At 43.8% G+C, this 22,770-nt stretch overlaps 1 protein-coding gene across 2 annotated transcripts in view; it reads right to left on the bottom strand.

The window, feature by feature from the left end:
• SLC66A2 (solute carrier family 66 member 2) overlaps positions 1-14,993 on the bottom strand; it is an 88,244-nt gene extending 73,251 nt beyond the window's left edge. For both annotated transcript variants that reach the window (XM_024209538.3, XM_024209539.3), the window contains exons 1-2: positions 14,834-14,993; positions 12,292-12,645 (exon numbers count right to left, since the gene is read on the bottom strand). In XM_024209538.3, coding sequence (XP_024065306.1) covers positions 12,292-12,494 — 203 coding nt within the window. In that variant the 5' untranslated portion in view covers positions 12,495-12,645; positions 14,834-14,993. The remainder of the gene's footprint in view (positions 1-12,291; positions 12,646-14,833) is intronic.
• Positions 14,994-22,770: the final 7,777 nt, after the last annotated feature.

Raw genomic sequence — 22,770 nt, 5'->3', positions numbered from 1 at the left:
TAAGCCCATACCATCCCATTCCCCAAAAAACAACTACCAACCTATGATGTCTAACAGCAAACCTACAAACACCCGCTCTTACTGCACTCCCACCACTCCAGAAGTCTGGAAAAGGAGAGGGACATCACTTTTGGGACATATTGCAATCTGATTTGGACTAATTTGGACCAAGCTTAGGGAAATGAACTCCAAAGTTGCAGGAAACAGCTACTTGATTGTTCAGAGATGTGGAAACTGAACGGAAAATGTTTTCTCCCGTCTCTCCCCCTCCCCCCAGTTTAATTTATGTTTGCTTATTGATGCTGTCTGGTGGGAATTACTGAGCTCTCCTACACGTATTGCAGGAAGAGGAACTTGGATAGCCGCCAATACTTAATGAAGGGTCCATCTTCCATGATTGCATTAGATTCTATCATAGAAAACAAGACTCTTCAGTGAGGATTGGCTGCTATCCAAGTTCCTCTTCCTGCATTATACGTAGGAGAGCTCAGTATAATACCCAACAGACATCACCAGTAAGCAAACAAAAAGTAGGGGTTTTATTTTTTGAGAAAAGAGAAGGAAGAGAGGAAAAGCCTTTCCCATACAGACCTGGTGCAAAATACATTAGATTTATTGTAGAAAGGCTCCGGGCCCATGATTGTGACTTCTCTCTCCGCTCAAACAACCTTGCTAGGGTGTATTCCTCAGAGATTCTTATTGTTTCAAGAAAGCGATTTGGGGAACTAAACAGTGTGCTTTCACTCACTCTTTAATTCTGGGCCACATTTCCTATCTGCCACTCCAAATACACCCACAAAATAGTCACCCAGGCCACTGCTTCATCACCCCACAAACATTGTGCTGCCACTGGCTAAGAAGACAGGAGACAACACTTACAGGAGTAGGGTGATGATTTGTTTAATTAATGTTTTACAAAGCTCTGGCAAACGTTAAGTATAGTATACTATACTGAGCCATTACTATGTATGAGAGTACGATGCAAGGTCTCCCATAAGAGTCTGGATATAATTCTTTAACTTGGATTTCTTTCAAGACAGAGCTCTGAGCTAGTCAACAAGACACTGGGACAGTACCAAGCGTATTTGCCATTAAGCCCTTGCATTGTATGAATGCTGAAGGAGTTCTTTACCTCCACTATGGTCTTTAGGGAGATTCAAGTTGTTGTTGTTATGGGTCAAATCAGCCCCCATGCAGGTTATGCCCAGTAATGGAGAGAAACTGAAAAGTCCTTGATTCTGGACTTGCTGAGTTTTCTTGGAACTTTTCCATTTGTAGGTGGCCAGGTTTGTCCCCAATGGAACAGACCATCCCCAGGGAACTGGTCGGGGTGGGGGGGGGCACTAGCTGCCTAGTGCTACAGAGCTGGGGCCATCCATTATGAAACCATGAGCCTTCACAATGTCTCCTGGGACACCAGTGGCTTATGGCTCTTGCGTACATGGCTGCAACCAGGCCTCCTCCTCCTCAACTAATGCCCTGGGGAGAGGGGAAGGGTGACACTGCAGCAGGTCATACCATGGTAAGATCAGCACTAACAAATTCGGAGAATTGCTGAAGGGTGGGGAGATGATGCAGCCGAGTGTACAAACTCCCCTCTGATCTGCAGAGAACCCAAGTCAGGTTTCCATTGAGTCAGGAAGAAAGAGGATGGAGTGGAGCAAAGTAGAGTTGCCATTACTCCCCATTCCGTGCCCCTGCTCCTTGCCAGGGCAAACTCAGCAAATGCTGCTGAATCTGCAGTTTCAGGGGACCCTGATGTATAGAGTCCACCAGGGACAGTTTGCATTGCACTGACCATGAGCCAGAGCTCCATGGGTGTAGCGAGAGGAGCATCACACACAGCTCTGTGGCAAAAGCCTGATTCCCAAGGGTCCTCAAGTTATTTATCTCACTAACATGGCCATGATACATAGATGAAGTGGGGAGCCTGTGTCGTAAGAGAATGTCTCTGTTGGGGGGTGGAGCTAGAGGCTAGCAGATAAACACACAAGTTCTGGACACATTACTGAGCCAGTGCCATGCTGGCATGACAGAGGAGCTTGTCTGAGATCTGCTGTGCAACACTCTCCTGGCAACTAAGGAGCCCATATTAATTGTTTTGCTGGAGGCTTCAAAACTGAGGAACTAACCCAGTCCAATGCTTTCATCCATCTGTCATTCAGGAAAAGAGAGAAGAGAATCTGTCCCACTGTTAGCAACTATTACCAAAAGTCCTCTACCGTAGGTGTATGAAATACTGCACTTATCCCCATTACAAGTCCATTTTTATAAGAGCTAATTTAGGGCTACACTGGCAGCACTGGTGCTGGACTTCTATTTATTCACAGAATAGGGACAGCTTGGACATTAGTATTAGTTTCCTCTTACTGACACACTAATGTTCTTCCAGCCTGATCCAAAGGGAGCCCATAGAATCTCTACTGGCTTATTCACTCCTTGGTACATTTGTTGAGAGTGCTGCCAACAATATCAACTGTTATACAGATATCTGCCTACTACAAACAGAAACAAGCTAATTGCCTCAGGCTACCAGCTGTCAGCTATAAAACAATTTACAATCACCATAAACTAGTGGCACATTAGAACTAGTAATCAGAACAGAGATGGAAAGCTGTATTATCAACCCTCTGAGTCATCTATCACTATAGATCTAAGATTAAAAAAAAAAAACCACACACAATACACAAGAGAGTTCACCTGGGACTGAACATATATGGCAAGGTTTCCATAGTCACTTCAAACAATGTTTGTTAAATTCTCATACTCCAGCATACACAGGACAAAAGTTGCACTACATAAACTTTCGTTCTGACTAGCCAACGCACTTCAAGTGAAATTCTTCTTCTAGATACTGTGTTCTATTCTAAACAACTTGAAAGGAAATAGCTCCTATTTTGGTCAATATGATGGACATTAACATGGAGAAAGAAGGATGTACCCTCCAGTTTGTATTTGAAATTATGGTTCAGGAGCCAGTCTGGCAAAAGCATCACATCAGGACATGGGGGATCCAAATTTAAGATTCTCTTACCTCTCCATTCCCAAATGGGCTGGGGAGGTGATAGGGACTGGAAGAAGGAAAGAGCCTTGTGGTTGCTGTGCAGTGAGTATTCTGGATGTTTCAGAAGCAGCATTCGACCCTTCCCTCCCCACCTGCCAAAGGCGGTGAATATTTTTGCCAAAGCAGGGCTTGAGGGTGGGAACAGTAAAGAAGCTGTTCATAAAAGTAGGAGGGATCCTTAGGGTACTAACTGGGGCTCAGGGAAAGAGGAATATAGGATTGAAGCCTTTTTTTATTTGTTGTTCTTTCTTTCCGAGTTTCTAGCTGGTAATTATATAGCTAAACAACTGTGACATTTGCAGTATTTGGGATGTCCAATGTCAGACCTCAAAGCAGTTTCCCTTCTATTTATAATATTTTAAACTATCACTGTAAAGAGTTCTGGGTTTTTGAACATATACAACTTTCTTTAAATACCAGTAATATTTTTGTTTTTAAAAAATCTTAACTGTTAGTGTTCATAAAACTGAGAGGCTGAATAACTGGGCTAGAGCCAGACAAACTGACTAGTCACCATGAGTTTGTCTGAATAACTCTACCAACGCACCTCAATCTTCTTGCAGCAATCCTGTTACTCCAGTCCTGGGCCTACCCTGACAGAAACCACAGATTGTGTGGAGACAAGCCAAACTGTCTATCACTTTTGTGATCTAAAAAGCAATGAGTTGGCCGAGCCTAACTGCAACTTCACTAGCAGCCAAGCTGGGTTTGAATATGAAAGCTTAATACACTAACCTAGCATTTAAAGCCCAGGTCAAGGTCCTCTGCGGTTTCTTAAGAGATTCTAAAGCAGGGTAGAAGCTGTGTTACAGGCTGACACTGTGTAACGCAAACTATCAGGCTCCTGGGCGACAGCATGATGCAACAGCACAACAGTAGTCAGCAGGAAGTGTAAAAGAGAAAACAAACTAGTTTCAGAATATGATCTGCCTGCTAAGAACTGCTTCTCAATATGTGAGCTTCCAGGATTTTGTGTAGCACAGAACATATATTTAAAAATAATACATTAAAACCTACATTTATATTTTATTCTTCCTGTACAAAATAAAGTTTGCTGAAAAATGCTAGTGATCAAAGAGAGGAAGTCATGTGTGCATTTCTGCTTCAGTGACTGAATTTACTGAGGGAAAGCTGCTATATGCACTGCACTCTCCGACCATGGCATTCTCTCTACTAGGGGGCTCCTTTGCTGGTCAGAAGTATCCAGAGGTGAAAGTAAGCCGGTACGGTACGGCATGCTGGCAAGAGCCAGTACACTGCTGACCGTACCCTCAGGGGGCAGCTTCCCCAGGCTGGCGATTTAAAGGGCTCAGGGCTCCCGGCAGCAGCCGGAGCCCCGGGCCCTTTAAATCGCCGCAGAGCCCCGCTGCTGGAGCCCCAGGGTAGCAGGGGTGGCTGGGAGCCCCAGGGCTCCGGCGGTGATTTAAATCGCCACCAAAGCCCCGCTGCTGGAGTCCCGGGGTAGTGGCCGGGAGTCCCGGGCCCCTTAAATCGCCACCCGAGCCCTGGGGCTCCCAGCCGCCGCCACTACCCTGGGGCTCCGGCAGCGGGGCTCTGACAGTGATTTAAAGGGCCCGGGGCTCCGCTGTGGTAGCGATGGCCAAGAGCCCCAGGCCCTTTAAATCACCGCCGGAGCCCTGGGGCTCCGGCAGCAGGGCTCTGGCGATGATTTAAAGGGCCCACGGCTCCCAGCTGCTGCTACCGCAGCTGGAGCCCCAGGCCCTTTAAATCTCGATTTAAAGGGCCCAGGGATTTAAAGGCCCCGCCTCTTCCAGTTGAGGCCCCACCCCCCTGCTCAGGACTCCAGCTTACCGGTAAGTCCTTTAAGTTACTTTCACCCCGGTAGTATCTTCTCACACTCACTTTATAGTAGTGACCACCAATTCTTTTTAATCGGTAAAGCCAAAATAAAGTCTAAGAAGCAGAAGTTTCTCCCATCCCGCAAACAGTCCTGCCAATAGATGCCCCTAGATCACTCACTATCAGAGCTGAGGACTAGCCAGTGTGAAGAAAGGTCAGATGTAACTGCAGCTGCCTACCTTTCCTCTTCATACTGTGCAGGCTAGACTGTACATTCTTTGGGGGCAGAGACCATCTTTTTTCAATCTGTGTTTGTACAGTACCTAGCACTAGCAGATGCTGGTCAATCACTGGGACTGCAGTGAACCCAAGATCTCGTTAGAGACTCATTTGGGCCAGGGCTTGTTGTTCTGATTAAAATAAATGAGGTCAAGTGGAATCACTTGCTCAAAAAGTAATCTGAAAGCTGAGGTCTGCACTGAAATTTTTCAAAATTGTTTCAGATATTAAAAACTGGAAGGGTCCCTTAAATCAGTCTCAGCAGCTTTAATTAAGGTGAACATATTGCTGGATAACTCCTCCAGGGCTTGAAGCTTTTTGGCACTGCTGGGTGACTTCAAGACAGTGACCCACTAAAACTATATCCAAGAACTTTTAGGGGGGGGGAAATGTGGGTACAACTTGTGATTCCCAATATTGTCTCTTTTTCCCCCTTTACTACCCCATGTGCCTGTATCCACCTCTTGTCATATATGTAGACTGTAAGCTCCTTGGGGCAGAAACCATCTTTTTGATCTGGGTTTGTAGAGTGCAGTCCTGGACTATGACTAGAGCTCCTACATATTATGATAATACAAATAAATATTCAAATTGACAGGAAGCTTTATCCCCAAACCCATCTAGAGCAGGGGTTCTCAAACTGGGGGTTGGGACCCCTCAGGGGGTCATGAGGTTATTACATGGGGGTCGTGAGCTGTCAGCCTCCACCCCAAACCCCGCTTTGCCTCCAGCATTTATAATGTTGTTAAATATATTTGAAAGTGTTTTTAATTTATGGTGGGGGAGGGTCGCACTTAGAGGTTTGCTATGTGAAAGGGATCACCAGGACAAAAGTTTGAGAACTGCTAATCTAGAGGCATCCAAGATACTGCATAATCAAAGCGCTCTGAAAGTCAGGAGGAGTCTTTCCATTTACTTCAGTAGGCCTTGGATCAGGGGCATAATCCTCAGCAGGTGTAAACTATCAGAACTCCACTGCAGCAAACTGAGCGGTGACAATTTACACCAGCCAAGAATCTGCCACCAGGACTTTAACACACACCCCGGCAGTAAACTGACTGCAGCTGCATGCTCATTGTTTCTTTGGCTGACAAAGAACAAATATGGGAAGTTAAGATAAAGGAAAATGGTCTTTTATTCAGGAGACTTCATTCACGTTTCCCCCAACTCATATCTTCGGCACTTCAGCTCAGGAAAACCAGCCTGGACTATCAACCATTCCTATTTTTAAATTAGTGGAACAAAGTCTACAGTGTTTTATCCTGCAATTACAAAAAAATAAAAAAAAAAGAAATCACAGGTAACCTTATATGGCAGTTACTGCATCTAAATTTGATGAGACAAAAGACTGCACCACAACTCAAAAGACTCCTTCCTGCTGTGCTCAGCAGCTGTTGGCTGACCTTACTTATTAAGATGTAACTAGAACGCCTACCATCTACTTCAGAGAAATCTTTTCCAATTTCCTTTCCTTGGCGTAGGCCATGTATTTGTTCTGCTAATATTAAACGAACCCTGAAGTTATTTCAGTCTGTGGGACATTTTGTACACCAAACTCAGGAAACCCCATTATGAACTTTACAACAAAATAATTGTATTCTAGTGAGCAGGGTTGAATGAAGCTCCTTCTCCCCTCCCTTTCCACTACAAACTGTAGTCCCTCCACAGAAATCATTGGTTATTTCTTTTCCTATGTATCTGACTGACCCTGCTAGGTGAGCAGTATCCTTGGCGCCAAACTAAAGGTGAGCATATAGAAGTCTTTGCCATAACGTCACACAGGATTTTACTTGTCTATCCAGTCACAGGCTAGCTCAGAGACAAGGAGGGGACTCCTTGGCTTACTAACGAGAATGCTAACGAAGAACAGAATTTTTTTTAAATGCAGAGTTTTTTCATAAATTGCTAGTAACTGTCATGCACATTCACACAACTACGTTTTTTCCATTCATGCTCACAGATATTTTCATGAGCAGCACACTCATGGACCCCAAAAAGTTGAGACTCACATGTGTCACATCACATGTGAGCTACTCCCAATGAGCGGAGGTTGCTCATCACCTTTGCAGATGAAAGCTTCAGCGTCGGTCTAAAATGTTACAATCAAAGGTTTTCTTAAGATGACATATTAAAAAGGGTCAAAGACTTAATATGTAATTTCTAAGAATCAACACACTGGGTCAGATGTTTGTGTGACAAATAGGGGAAATGCCTGTATTATCTTTTATGAAAACTGTATAGGATGGTTTCCTTGGGCAATTGTGTATTGCTGCCTGCCTGCATGCATAGAGATAAGTCAAAGGAGGCTGCAAAGGGGTGCTAAATAACCATCAAACAGTGATTCAGATAAGTTCAGTCTCAGGTACTCAGCTTCAAAGGAGCCATAACAAAGCTGGCTCCATCTAGGCTAGAATGGGGTACCCTCCCAGAGGCTAAGCCTGGGATCAAAGGAGAGCTAAAACCTCAAAGAACCTAGAAAAGGCAGGGGGCGATTAGGTGAGCTGGGAGAAGCTGACAGACTGGGATAGAGACACACAAAAATCATGGGTCACAGCCCCCTGAGCGTCAACCATGTCCTTGTTTGAGAGTGGGTGAATTGCAGAAATCCACCCCAGGAGAGGTAAAGGCGTGAGGCCTGCCACCTGTAGGAGTTGCATTCATGAGACCCAAAGAAGGGACAGTAGTCCATAACCATCACAGCTTGCACATCTAAATGCTTAATGATTTTTAACAAGAGTTGTGCATGTACAAGGAAAGCAGAATCAGGCCTATTATTGTCTATAATAATACAGATTTATCATTTCGCGTGTACAAGTCTTCTCACACTGCCTTTCAGCAAAGGCCTGGTGCAGAAACAAATCTGCTGCTTGAACAGAACTGTGCTGAAAACTCTGGGAAATTATTTTTAAAGAAAAATTTAGAGGCATTTTGAGCGAGGGAAACACAATGCTGAAGAGACAAAGTTAAAGAAATCACACTACTGTCATCGCGTGACGATGCAAGTTCTCAAGTCTTTGATAATGCCCTAAATGAAGAATTAGAGGAAAAAGGGCAGGAGGAGGGCAGAAAATTGAGTCCTTTAACTTAAAAAATAAAAAAGGGCATCTCCTCTTTCACTGGCAGTGGAATAACTGGAGGGGAAATCTTGAAAAGTAGAAGTATCTAACAGAGGCAGGATCATGATTCTTGCCCTTAGTGCTAGTACTAATTTCTGAGCTAGTATCACAGTCCTGCCGTGCCAGCTTTAGCTGTAGAAACACTTAACAGTAGATTTCATGGAGATTAGGGAGTAAATATTGTATTTGCAGATTGGAGGGCAAGGGGAAGGTCACACTCCTCCTGTTTTAAAACTAGTTGATTTTTTAAATTAAAAAAAGAGGGGCAGATTACAGGAGTGGGTTATGGAGGGGGCGCAGTGGGCACAGTGCATGGGAATACGTGGTCTCCACTGCTACTTCATGATACAAGGTATTTCGGAGGTTGTGGGGGAAAGGAAAGGACCAAGAGTCAGGAATGAGTGTGTGTTGGAAATAGGCACACTACACTAGCACTAAACCCTAATATCATGATAGAGTCATGAGCAGAAAATAAGTGAGATTTGTTCTGGAAAAAAGCAAGCTAGTCATGTGGGGATAACACACGCATTGAATGTGAGGGTGAATCTCGAAGGCCTTACTGAAAGGTGCAGACAAAGTTAGATAGCAGTATGCACTGTGATATAGATACAAAAAAGGCCAGTGCAATTTGTGAGAATGTGCTCAGACACAATACATCACAAAAAAAGTCTCTCTCTGGTGCACCTGCAATAGTGTGTTCAATTCCAGGAACAACAGTTCCAGAAAGATATTGACAAACTCAAGGGAGTTCAGAGAACAACAACGAAAGCGATCAGGGGAATAGAGGAAATTGCTTGAAGTGAAAGATAATTAAATATGTATAGCAATGCTAAGCAATGTTTGGAGCTAGGGGAATAACATGATTAGACCCTTCAAATATTTCTAGACATATATATGAGAATGAGAGTGTGTGCACGCGCACACACACACGCGCGTATGTACGCTTAGACAAAAAGGGGGAGGAATTAGCATAATACATCAGCATATAACCAGGAGTAGTGCAGGGGTCCAGGGAAAACAATTTAGGGAAGAATTTAGGCTCAGTGCCAAGAAAACCAGCTTGACAAAGGCATGTATCAGGCTGTAGAATAGTCTACAAAGTGGGGTGGAAGTCTCATCCCATGGTGCTTTTACAAGGAGAATGAACAAAACACTAGAAGATGAATTGTAGGGAACAGCCCCGTCTTGGCAGGAGGATGGACCAAATGATCCAACAGGCCTTTTTTATATTGAATCATAGAAGATTAGGTTGGAAGAGACCTCAGGAGGTCATCTAGTCCAACCCCCTGCTCAAAGCAGGGCCACCTCTTATTACCATGAACTCTTATTATCTATATATACACCTTTAGAGTAATCATAAATGTTAGTGCCTATACCCAGTCGTATTTTGTTTCAAGTACTGATCTTGCTCCAGTTGGTCATAAAGTGACATCAGCAGTAAGGTTACTATGAAAGAATTACTATGCTTAACAACAACAACGAGAGAGAAAATGAATTACTAGCTGCTGTCTGACATGATTAACACAAGAGTACCTTTAAAAACTGAATCTTGCTTTGTGCATTAATCACTCATATGCATCAGAACTGTATTCACCCAAAGAAACACTTTCTTGGCATTACACTGTACATATTACAATATCATGGATGCCATAACCTTTTCATTGTGTGAGGTATCCTCTTAAGACCATACTATTTTAGTATCATGGTAGCTGTTATAGAGAACAGTATATGGGTCTTTTCATCTCTAACTTGTATTTCAGTGGAACTATTGGCATAGCAAGGGACTATTCACTGCAAGTGAGGGTGGAAGAATCAGAACCTTAAGGTTTTGCAAGGTCAAGCCTGTAGTATTTACCCAGTGCGGGTGGCTATATCAAATAATTTGAACTTTTATTTATAGGCCACACTAACTTGAGAACTGTGACAGCATTCTGAAGTCTGGCTCTGCGCTTTGGACTCAATTGAAGCAATTTAAAACAATGCAGGGACTTTCAAGATCAGAACACAGAGAGTGACACAAAGCTAGAATCCATTAGAGAAACTGTTAGAATATGAAGAAGTGTTTCCTTTCCCATTTTACAAATGACTCTCTAAGACGTTTAAAAATTTTAAACTTCTTTCAATTTAAAAATTTGGTTTTTTTTTCTTTATTTATGCTATTTACATACCTTGTAGCTTGAGCACTTAAAATAGACTAAAAATTAGGGATTCTCATTTTTTCTCGGTATTATAGGCCTCCTCTTAATAAAGCAATTGCACGGCATCTCTCTGTTAATGATAGTACTTACATGTAATAGCGAAGTATTTATGTATATTTAACTATTGTCACAGGTATTTTCACATATTTGAAAAAAAAAAAATATTGTCTGCTTTGGCTTTTCACTTCTCATTTCCTCCCCATCGCTCACAGTTCTGTTTACTCTGTTTCCCTTGCACATTAGTTTCTTTCTTTCCCCATTCTCCACCACCACATGAGCCTCTTTTCTTCCACATGCTTTCCCCCCCTTCTCTCCATTCCTCTCTAAGTACAATTCCAATCCCACAGGCAGTTCTGATACTACAGATGACTTCCCTACATCTCATTGCTAACTCTGGTCCCAGAGAACAACCCGTTTCCTCTACTCATATGCAGCAGCAGACTTGCAGATGTTTTTATTCGAGTCCAGGCTGCTCTTTAAAGTTAAGATCCTGGGGATCTTTACAAGCAACTGGAAACAGGTAGGAGGAGCTAGCACATGATCTGTCAGCTCTCCGCAGACCACCAGCATTGCTACATTAGTCAAACTGTTCTCAGAATAGTTTCCAATATTCTTATTGTTATCTCCTAATCAATTTCACTTTTAGGGTATGTCTACACTACAGGATTAATCCGAATTTAGATAATTCGAATTTGGGAAACAGGTTGTATAAATTTGATTGTGCGCGGCCACACTAAGCACCTTAATTCGGTTTTAAACCACAGTAATTCGGTTGTGTGCGTCCACACTAACCCTAATTCGAATTAACAAAATCGATTTAGGCTCTACTCCGTTCGTCGAGGTGGAGTACAGAAATCGATTTAAAGGGCCCTTTAATTTGAATTAACTGGCTCTGTAGTGTGGACGGGTGAAGGGTTAATTCGGATTAAGGCAGCTAAATCCGAATTAAAGTCCTAGTGTAGACCAGGCCTTAGATTCTTGTACATTCCTAATGCTGCAGTGGCCAAGTTAAAAACAAATATTCCTCTGCAGTTTTGTAACATTTATTTCTACATACACACATGAGACAGGTCTACTGGTTGATAAACACAAAGCCTAGATTTCAGAGCAAAATTTGCTTTTAAATGTTATTTTTAAAACCTCATATGCAAAGATGTAATTGTTTTGAAATGAGGACCTTCTTTCAATGTTTCTTGTTAGGCTGCTTTTTAAAGAGTGGATCTTTAAATTTTGAGCTCCGATCCTGCAAGGAGCTCCATGGGTAGACCCCACCGAAGTCAATGAGGGCACGCAGTCTGCCTGAGCAGAGCTGTACTGACTTCAGTGGAGGCCTACCTGCATGGAGCAACTTGTAGGGTAGTGATGAGGATGCAGAAAGAAAGGAAGAGATTTTTCTGAACTACTTTAGGTATGTGCTTGTCATTAGCATCCACTGTTAGCTTAAGAGTTTGACGTTTTGAAATGCAGCTTATTAACATTGATAACTATGTCAGGAAGACAAGAGATAAAAAAATTTGGTACATGAGCTCTAAGTTGATGCACATGAACTCACTTGCACCAAGATTGAATTTTGCTTCACATCTTTAAAGAGTGGGTCCCACCAAATATTACATCCTCAGAGACCTCACTTCTCAAGCTTTGGCATCCCTCGGCCCGTGCCGCTTCCGGCAGCTCCCATTGGCCTGGAGCAGCGAACCGCGGCCACTGGGAGCCGCGATCGGCCGGACCTGCGGATGCAGCAGGTAAACAAACTGCGTCCCAAGTTTGGGAAACACTGAATTAGAGAGAAAAAGAATAAACACGTTAAGAGAATAAAAAATAATTGCCAACTTACCAAAAGAGTATTCTCAAAATATTTGCTACTAATAATACTAGACACACATAGGTTGAAAAGCCCTCTGCATTCTGTGTCCTTTTGATGTCTCTGTACTGGGGGATGTATGGCACCACACCTCCAAATACCATTGCACCAGCTGCACCCCAGGAAACCAGCTGGTGCATTGGAACCACCAGCCACTCCAAGCCATCTGCCTCCATGCCAGGCAGAACAAAGCTGTGCAGCACCAGGGCAACCACTGACAAGGAATTCCCTTTCACTGTTTCTTCAGACTTAGTTGATTTTAGTCATACACAGTCCTGCCGGTGCAATGTATTGCCATGCTTCCCTCATCCCTTGCACAGCCGTAACCTAAAGGGAAAAAAAGGAAGTGGGAGGGAAATGTAAATATATCATCTGACAACAGGAATACAAGCCCCACATGCCTATGATCAGGTCAGGGTCAGAGCCACAGCCTCCAGTGTCACAAGTTAGCCCGGGATAGCCAAAGTGGTCAAACATATGGAGTTGTATGGTCCATGACTAGAACTCCCAGGTGCTACAGTAATACAAATAAATAAATACAACACAGCTTGTGTCCAACCTCATCTGATTTCCAATATTAATATAAAGCATTTCCTGCTGTTTACTTCATTGTTTGTATAAAATTAGTGCCAGTGGCGTAGCTATAATAGTACAAATGGTGCACTTGCACAAGGGGCCATGAGGCTATTCGGAACCAAACACATGGGCCACCAGGGGAGGGCAATCAGGGAAGTGGGGGACAGAGGGGGGTAAAAGAACCTGGGGGGGAATTGGATCCGGGCTGGGGGAGTTGAGGGCAAGACTGAAGGAGGAGGATTGGGGAGAGCTGGGAGCACTGGATCAGAACTGGTGGAGAGTGAGAGGAGGCTGTGGGTCTGTATGGGGGGCATGAGGCAGCTGGAGGGAAGCTAAGCAAGAGGTGGGGGTGGGAGGGCTGGATTAGGGCTATGGGAACAGGAGAGGTAGAGGGGGCTGGGAGTAGGGCTGTGGGAGAGTTAAAGCAGAGTGTATTTTGGAATCAGGACGAGGGGGGTTCCCCGACTTATTCTTGCACTAGGGCGCTCTGGGGCCTTGTTAAACCAGTGTGTAATGCTTATGAAAGAGACTGACTTGACAGCCCTGGATGGAGACTGATATCCTTTAACAACAAAATAGGTAGAGCACAAACAGTAGCAGGACAAGTTTTTCTACATGGCTTTGTCAGTGTGCCTCAATATTGATCTGGAAGGACCAACTCTAGCAGTGAGAAAGTTCAGTCTCTGTGGTTCATTCAGTGCCTATCACAGTGGTTCTCAACCAGGGGTACGTGTACCCCAGGGGGTACAGAGGTCTTCCAAGGGGTACATCAACTCATCTAGATATTTGCCTAGTTTTAAAACAGACTACATAAAAAGCACTAGCAAAGTTAATACAAACTAAACATTTCATACAGACAAAATGAGAATTGCTGAGCAATTTTTCAGCAATAGTGTGCTGTGACACTTTTGTATGTTTATGTCTGATTTCGTAAGCAAGAAGTTTTTAATGGAGGTGAAATTTGGGGGTACACTGAACAAATCCAACTCTTGAAAGGGGTACAAGAGTCTGGAAAGGTTGAGAACCACAGGTGTAGCAGTTTGAATGATATGAACACTCCTCCTTTGGGAGCTGGATCAAAGGCATTTCACATAGACCACAAGGCTGGAATCTATAGTTTTTGTGGTCTGGACCTCCACATTAAAGACGAGGGTCCCTGTGATCTATTCTATTTTGTACACATATTGTGCAACCTTCAGGCTTGAGGCAAGCTGCCAACACAACTCTCACTTTGGGTAAAGCCTGGGAACTGGGGGCAGGACAGAGAGGCCAGAAAGAGCTTGGAAACAAATACATATCTCCATCACCCTACTAATGATTAGATTTGGAGAAGTGAAGATAGAAAAGAAGTCAAACAAAGCAAGGGAAAATAATTACTCTTAGGAACCAAAACAATGACAAATATTGCCAAGAGGCTATGATGAGACTTCTCCTTAGGAGCAGGAGCGACAAACCCCCAATTCTTTTTGTATAGTGGGAGGTACTTTTCAACCTAACACATACACGCCAACACACCTACGGCTGAGACTCTGCTCCCCTCAGACTGGTCCTCCTCTCCTCTAGTCCCCCTTTTCACATTTTTAAGCCTTCGTTGTTTAGCAGAGAGCAGAAACTAAAGCCCCACGCTCCCCCACCCCCTCCGTTCAAGAGAGGACACAGCAACACTTGTATGTATATCAACAACAGCCACTCAATCTATGGTGCATTTACAAACGTCTCCTTCCCCCCAGATCCCCTCCCTTCCCGGGGAAGAGACTTCGGCTCTGGAGACAGCGACTGCTGGGTCTGCAAGACTGCCCTAACTCCAGAGAGCTCCTCCGCCCCCAGAGGAGGGCAAGGCAGGCAGCATGGCTAGGGGGCTGCTCCTTTAAACCCCGTCCCGGACTGGAGTCTTTTGGAACCGGCCCCCGGCGAGTCCCCACCCCCTGTTTCGTCTTACCTTGGGTCTGTCCCCCTCTAGAGCACTAGTGACGCGTCTGGGGGTGGTCACCAGAGCCGGGCCCCTGTGGTCCCTCCAGAGCCACACATCTCTGGGTGCTGCTGCTCCCGCAGCTCCTGCCACTGCTGCCAAGCCTGCCCGCTCCGCGCCTGCAGCTCCTGCCTCCCGGGCGGCTGGGGTGACATTAACCAGCAGCAGGGGCAGGACCTCAGGGCTGCCTCTGTGACGTCACAATGACCAGCAGCGCCTCCGTCAATGAAGGGACAGGCCCACCCTCTGACTCAGCGTCTGTTTCCTCTGGGTCCTAGAGGGCACCGGATCCCTGCCCACAGCGAGGTGGTGTCCCATGAGAAGCGTGGGGTGCCGGCCACAGCCGGGGGGAACCGACTTAGCGCAGCTCTGCGGGAACAGGGCGCACACTGCCTGTGCCAGTCTCTTTATGTACAGGGCTGTGCGGGGCCCATACAGAACGAATGGGGTAGGAGAATACAAACTGTTGAGTGAGATTTGCAATGGCTCCTTGTAACACACCCAGCAACATCTGCTGCCATCATAACAAGGAGCCGCTTTAGAAAGTGCATCTAAAGGAACCAGATTAATACAAATAATTACTTGCTATTTACGCGGTAGTGCTTTATCCTTGAAGAACAAAATTATTCTTTAAACTGGCATTGTGCTTGGTCTGTTCAAGACACAAAATACAGACAGTCCCTGCCCCCAAAAGTTTACAGTCAAAGGCCCCAATAATTATCATTATTTCTACTGCAGTAGTGCCTAGTCACAGACCTGAACCCCACTGTGGTAGATACTGTACAAACACAGAACAAAAAGACAACTTATTCCATCTAGGCTAGGGCTGGCAAGCGATTAAAAAAATCATGATTAATGGCACGATCAAAAAAATTAGTTGTGAGTAATCGCATGATTAATCACACTGTTAATAATAGAATACCATTTATTTAAATACTCTGGATGTTTTCTACATTTTCAAATATTGATTTCAATTACAACACAATACAAAATGTACAGTGCTCACTTTATTTTAATTACAAATATTTGCACTGTAAAAACAAAATAGTATTTTTCAATTAACCTAATACAAGTACTGTAGTGCAATGTCTTTATCATGAAAGTTGAACTTACAAATGTAGAATTATGTACAAAAAATAACTGCACTCAAAAATAAAACAATGTAAAACTAGAGCCTACAAGTCCACTCAGTCCTACTTTTTGTTCAGCCAATTGCTCAGACAAATAAGCTTGTTTACATTTGCAAGAGATAATGCTGCCTGCTTCTTGTTTACAATGTCACCCAAAAGTGAGAACAGGTGTTCTCATGGCACGGTTGTAGCCGGTGTCGCAAGATATTTATGTACCAGATGCGCTAGAGATTCATATGTCCCTTCATGCTTCAACCACCATTCCAGAGGACAGGCATCCATGCTGATGACGGGTTCTGCTCGATAACGATCCAAAGCAGTGCGGACTGACGCATGTTCATTTTCATCATCTGAATCAGATACCACCAACAGAAAGTTGATTTTCTTTTTTTGGTGGTGGTGGTTCGGGTTCTGTAGTTTCCACATCAGAGTGTTGCTCTTCTAAGACTTCTGAAAGCATGCTCCACACCTCGATCCCTCTCAGATTTTGGAAGGCACTTCAGATTTTTAAATCTTGGGTCGAGTGCTGTAGCTACCTTTAGAAATCTCTCATTGATACCTTCTTTGTGTTTTGTCAAATTTGCGTTGAAAGTGTTCTTAAAATGAACAACTTGCTGGGTCATCATCCGAGACTGCTATAACATGAAATATATGGCAGAATGCGGGTAAAACAGAGCAGGAGAAATACAGTTCTCCCCCAAGAAGTTCAGTCACAAATTTAATTAACATATTTTTTTAATGAGTGTCATCAGCATGGAAGCATGTCCTCTGGAATGGTGGCTGAAGCATGAAGGGGCATATGAATGTTTAGCCTATCTGGCACATAAATATCTTGCGACACCGGCTACAACAGTGCCATGTGAACACCTGTTCTCACTTTCAGGTGACACTGTAAATAAGAAGTAGGACTGAGTGAACTTGTAGGCAGGGCTTTGGAGCTGTGCTCCGGCTCTGCTCCAGCTCCAGGCAAAAACCTGCAGCTCCACTGCTCTGGAGCTGCTCCGTGCTCCAGCTCCGTGCTCTGCTCCAAAGCCCTGCTTGTAGGCTTAAAGTTTTACATTGTTTTGAATGCAGTTATGTCACAAAAAAATCTATATTTGTAAGTAGTACTTTCAAGATAAAGAGATTGCACTACAGTACTTGAATGAGGTGAATTGAAAAATACTATTTCTTTTATCATTTTTACAGTGCAAATATTTGTAATCAAAAAAAATAATATAAAGTGAGAACTGTATATGTTGTATTCTGTGTTGTGATTGAAATCAATATATTTGAAAATGTAGAAAAACAGCCAAAATATTTAATAAATTTCAATTGGTATTCTATTGTTTTACAGTGCAATTAAAACTGCGATTAATCATGATTGAGTTAATCACGTGAGTTAACTGCGATTTATCGACTGTCCTAATCTAGGCAGATGCTTCACCCACATGGAGCTTGATTTAAGTCATTGGGCCTACTCAATAAGCCCATACTTTGTGTTTGGAAGATCAGGATCTAAGCAAGACAGAAGCATTAGCAAGCCCAGAGGAGAGAATGACTCAGACTTTTATTTTAAATTATTATTGTTCACTCCGTTTTTTGTGGGCATCAGATATAGTAACGTTGTGTACAAACATTATTGAACCTTAAGTTTTATCATCCCCACTATACATATGAGGAAACTCAAGCAGAGAAAGCTGAGGTTGTGCAGTATCTCTAAAAAAATCAGACTCATGCACTGGTAGAGTTCCCTTCATCTTTTCTCACTATTTTTAGAGACTGTCCCAGATTTTTGGGTCCCATGCCTCTAATTTTCCTTTCTGGAGAGTAGAGAGAAATACAGTCATGCTTCCAACATTTATTACGGCTTATATAAAGACTGTTGTCCTTTGTTTGTTGCCTCAACCAGCGGGAGGGGGAGGGGGGGGAAGAGTGTGTGTGTGTGTGTAAAAGTAAATAACTATAGCCTACAGTGCCCCCAGGATATGTTCTTCAACATAATTAGATTTTTTCTTTTTAACCAAAGCTTGGGGGGAAAGGATTTTTTTGTGAAAAATTTGTAACTTTTTTCCAATCAGAAAACATTCAATCAGCTTTATTTTTTATAAGTGTTTCATCGAAACTAGGACCCAAGGGTGTGGAAGAATGTGACTGAATCAGAACTAAAAGGGGCTTGGTCTGAGTGGAAGTTAGGTGCTAAACTGAGCCTCTAAAGAAGTGGTTGTGATTGATTTAAATAAGATGGATGTTTATTCAAGTAAATGTAAAAGTCACTGCACCACTGTTTTGGTTTTCTCTTCCAGACTCCTGCCTTAAGTTCCCTATTGTGTTCTCAGTTATATTGCATTTTTACTGACTCCTGCTTTTGCCATAGGTAGCCATAAATTACATCATCAGAAGAAATTAAATATGAGTTTTCTACACCTGAGTTTTAGGTACAATTGTCTATGTATCAACAACCATAAAGGTTTGTGGTGAACTTTGGAAGTTAGGACACTGAAATACACAAAATGCCTGGAAGGGCTCAAGTCAATGTCTCTGAATAATTACATCATGGTGCCACTTTTGGTTTGTTTGTTTGTTTGTTTTTCAAAGTGTGGCAGACTCAGGGCTTGTCTTCACTACCCGCCTGGATCGACAGGTAGAAATCGATCTCTCGGGGATCGAATTATCGCGTCTCGTCGAGACGCGACAATCGATCCCCGAATCGACGCGCATACTCCACCAGCCCAGGTAGGAGTAAGCGCCGTCGACGGAGGAGCCGCGGCGGTCGATTTGCCGCTGTCCTCACAGCGGGGTAAGTCGGATCAGATACGTAGCGTAGCTGAATTTGCGTATCTTAAATCGATCCCCCCACCCCAGTGTAGACCTAGCCCCAGGGACGCGCGCAGGAATAAAAATGTGATGGCTTTTGGAGGGGCACGTTCTGTGCCCCTGCCGCGCCCCTGGGGCTTAAGGAGTTCGCCCTTCCCCTGGGGCCAGAGGAGTTCTGTGTCCCTACCAATTATTTGGGGGACTGTGCCCCTGCTTGCTCCCCCTTGTGCACACCCCTGGGCAGAATGTAACAGTTGTGTCCATACTATTAGTTTTTGCAGAATATTACCACTCCATACATTCTCACAAAGTGGATTTTCTGGCATTAAAATCAGCAGTAGCACACAAACTACAAGCCTATTTCTATGGAATAGAGTTTCAGGTCAGACTGGATAAAAGACAACTTGCATCCGAAGAAGTGGGTTGTAGCCCACGAAAGCTTATGCTCTAATAAATTTGTTAGTCTCTAAGGTGCCACAAGTACTCCTGTTCTTTTTGCGGATACAGACTAACACGGCTGCTACTCTGAAACTAGCTATTAGCTACTGTTAAGGGATGCTACTGGACATAGATTATTAGCTGCCTTAACATCTATATGTGTTTAGCTTTCTGTCAGCATCCTTGTCAGACAATCAGTGGCCCCAGTGGCTTGTGAATATGACACCATCTTCAACACATTAAGAAGAAAGATGTGTTTTGAAGTACTTTCTAATGGCACAGCTATGTGCTAACAGCCTTGCTTGGATACAAAACCCTCTGCTGCAAGTCCAGCTTCAGCCAGAGTGTTAGGGCTCACCTCCATCATAAGAAGATGGTCTGGTTTATTCCAGTTACACAAACTTGGATTTCTAACTGGAAAAATTAGTTACAAACTATGTCACTAGGTATTTATTGTTTTCTGATGTTTGAAGAAGCCACACTACTTGTAGAGCTTGTTTTCTGAGCATCAGACAATAGAACATCTTCATAGGTATCACAGTGCTCATCTTAAGTATTCTAGCCAGCTGAAAAAAATAGAGAAAGTGAGAAGACTAGCTTCCAACGTAATATACTGAAGTGACCAACCTACCCAGGCCCAATACGACTCCAGTGAGAACAGAAGAATTGTCTCCTGGAAAAAACAGTGCTCATCTAATACTTGGGAAACAAAATTACTAAGTGATGGAGGCTCATCCTTATCTCATCAAGGAAAAGTTCAGCAACCTGCAGGTCTGAGCACAGCCAGATGAAAGTAGTTGACCCTGTAAGACCTTATACCAGATTTATTTTCTAGCAGAACTTTAATATCTGCTAAAGAGAATGAGGAATCTGTTCCTTAGTCAAAGAGATACTGTTCAATAAGCAGAGCCAATCTCAGAAAGAATTCCATTCAACTTCAGGTCACCCCCATCAGAGATTGCATCATTTATTGGTGAACTGGAGGAAAAGGAAGAGGAGTGCTTTTATCCTAGGGAGTGGCAGAATTCCTTATTACAAATCCCACCTGTTGATGGAATGTCACTGCATGATGAGATCTTTGGCATGAGGCAGATGTGACATTGCACTCTATATGATTTTATGAAAGTATGCTGATGAGTATGAATATAATGTAACTGGAATATGTTTCCTGCAAAAGGTCTCTTGTAAGATATTATTACAAAGCTTACAATCTACTGAGTGTGGTCATCCTATTTGTATAAATGTATCACTCTTGTATCTGAAACTAGAAATATAAAATATAACTCTGTAATTATGCAAAGTGTGGGCCATTAATGGTGATTTGGAATCTTGATGGCGCCCATCAACCAGGACAATTGTCTGTAGATGGCTCTGTTTTACTTGTGAGTCTTCCTGTATACGTGTGTGCTGGCAAGTGGGTAATGAAGTCTTACAGTGACATGTGATCATGTCACCTGAACTGGAATCCATCTTTACACCTGGTGTTTTTCCATTGAAAAGGGGGGGGGGACCCAGAGGGACAAAGGATTCCCGCCTTATACAAAAGATATATAAGTGGGTGGAACAGAGAAAAGGGGGAGCCATCATTAGAAATCCCCTAGCTACTACCTGAGCTGGAACAAGGGCTGTACCAGGGGAAAGGATTGTGCCCAGACTAGGAAGGCATCCACTCTGTGAAAGAAACATATTGAAACATCTCTGAGGGTGAGATTTTATCTGTATTCAGATTTATTACTGTATTATACTTAGATTTGTGTGTTTTATTTTATTTTACTTGGTAATTCACTTTGTTCTGTCTGTTACTACTTGGAACCACTTAAATCCTACTTTCTGTATTTAATAAAATCACTTTTTACTTATTAATTAACCCAGGGTATGTATTAATACCTGGGGGGGAGGGGCAAACAGCTGTGCATATCTCTCTATCAGTGTTATAGAGGGCGAACAATTTATGAGTTTACCCTGTATAAGCTATATACAGGGTAAAACGGATTTATTTGGGGTTTAGACCCCATTGGGAGTTGGGCATCTGTGTGTTAAAGACAGGAACACTTCTGTAAGTTGCTTTCAGTTAAGTCTGCAGCTTTGGGACCGCAGGGACATGCTGGCCGCTGTTTCCCTCAGCTCCCACTGGCCAGGAACGGTGAACCGTGGCCACTGGGAGCTGTGGGTGGCCATGCAAATGTAAACAAAATGTCTGGCGGCCCGCCAGCAGATTACCCTGACGGGCCGCAAGGAGCCCACAGGCCATAGGTTGCCCACCACTGCTTTGCATAGACCTTTGTTCTATAAATAGCTTTTAAAAGACATAAATTAGGCCCCAGTCCTGCAAAGGGATCTAAACATACTCCTGGCAGAAGCCCATGAAAGCCAGTGGAGTACAAGAGTCAGCCCACATGAATCCAAAAGCCAAGATCAGGGCCTTAGTTAACTCATTACTCTGAATTTTTATATACTTCTTATGGGACTATGCTTCAGATGGATTCTTTATAATAGCATGGATGGTAGGCTGCTGCAGGACACTGAGGGTATGTCTTCATTGTATTGTAAATCCAGGTTTGTAGGACCCACACCTATGGACTCAGTATTTCCAAGCCTGCACTTCAGTGTCCAGAGTGCATTGCAAACCTGGGTTTACAGGTGCTGAAGGTAAGTCTCACAACTATGCCAACATGTCCATACTGCACTATGCAGACCCAAGTCAGACCTTCTGCCTCTGAAAGCATATCCCAGGCTTCCTAGCACCTTCACCAGCTGTAACCTCCCCAATGCCTTAGTTCGGGGTGTGTTGTGGGAAAACTTGTCTGTCCATCCCGCAGCACTTGAATGGAAGTTGTCTTAGCCCACGAAGACATCCAGCCAGCCATTTCTGGGTCTGCATACTTCCAGCAACGGGAGCCACCAACATGGATCCAGCACCACTGGAAGAACTTGTGCAGTTCGTCCCTTGAATCCTATTTCAGGAGTCAAGCAGAGCATCCCTGAGATGCTTGTGGACGTGTAGGCAGCAGTTTTTGGCTTATCAAAGGCTACGTCCTCACTACAGGGGGGGGTCAATTTAAGATACGCAAATTCAGCTACGCGAATAGCGTAGCTGAATTCGACGTATCGGAGCCGACTTACCCCGCTGTGAGGACAGCGGCAAAATCGACCTCCGCGGCTCCCCATCGACGGCGCTTACTCCCACCTCCGCTGGTGGAGTAAGCGCGTCAATTCGGGGATCGATTGTCGCGTCCCGACGAGACGCGATAATTCCATCCCCGAGAGATTGATTTCTACCCGCCGATTCAGGCGGGTAGTGTAGACCTAGCCCACGGCACCTCTTGGAGGGTGATACAGACTTGTCAAATGCCAGCTGGTTGATGCTGCTTAAGCCTGTTTCCATAAGCACATATTATGTAGACTGGCACTTTTGGAGCACGGTCACGAGCTCATCCTGGTGGGATTGCATTGTCATGTAGACCTGGGTTGAGCAGCAGTGGTTCCAGACTTTCACATTGTGAAAGTGAAATGAATTATATTAAAGAAATAGAATGAATTAAA

Source organism: Terrapene carolina, unplaced genomic scaffold (genome assembly GCF_002925995.2).
Source record: "Terrapene carolina triunguis isolate 2854851 unplaced genomic scaffold, T_m_triunguis-2.0 Scaffold58, whole genome shotgun sequence".
Taxonomy (NCBI): Eukaryota; Metazoa; Chordata; order Testudines; family Emydidae; genus Terrapene; species Terrapene triunguis.
Note: the sequence above shows the minus strand (reverse complement) of the source record. Positions and strands in the feature narration are given on the sequence as shown.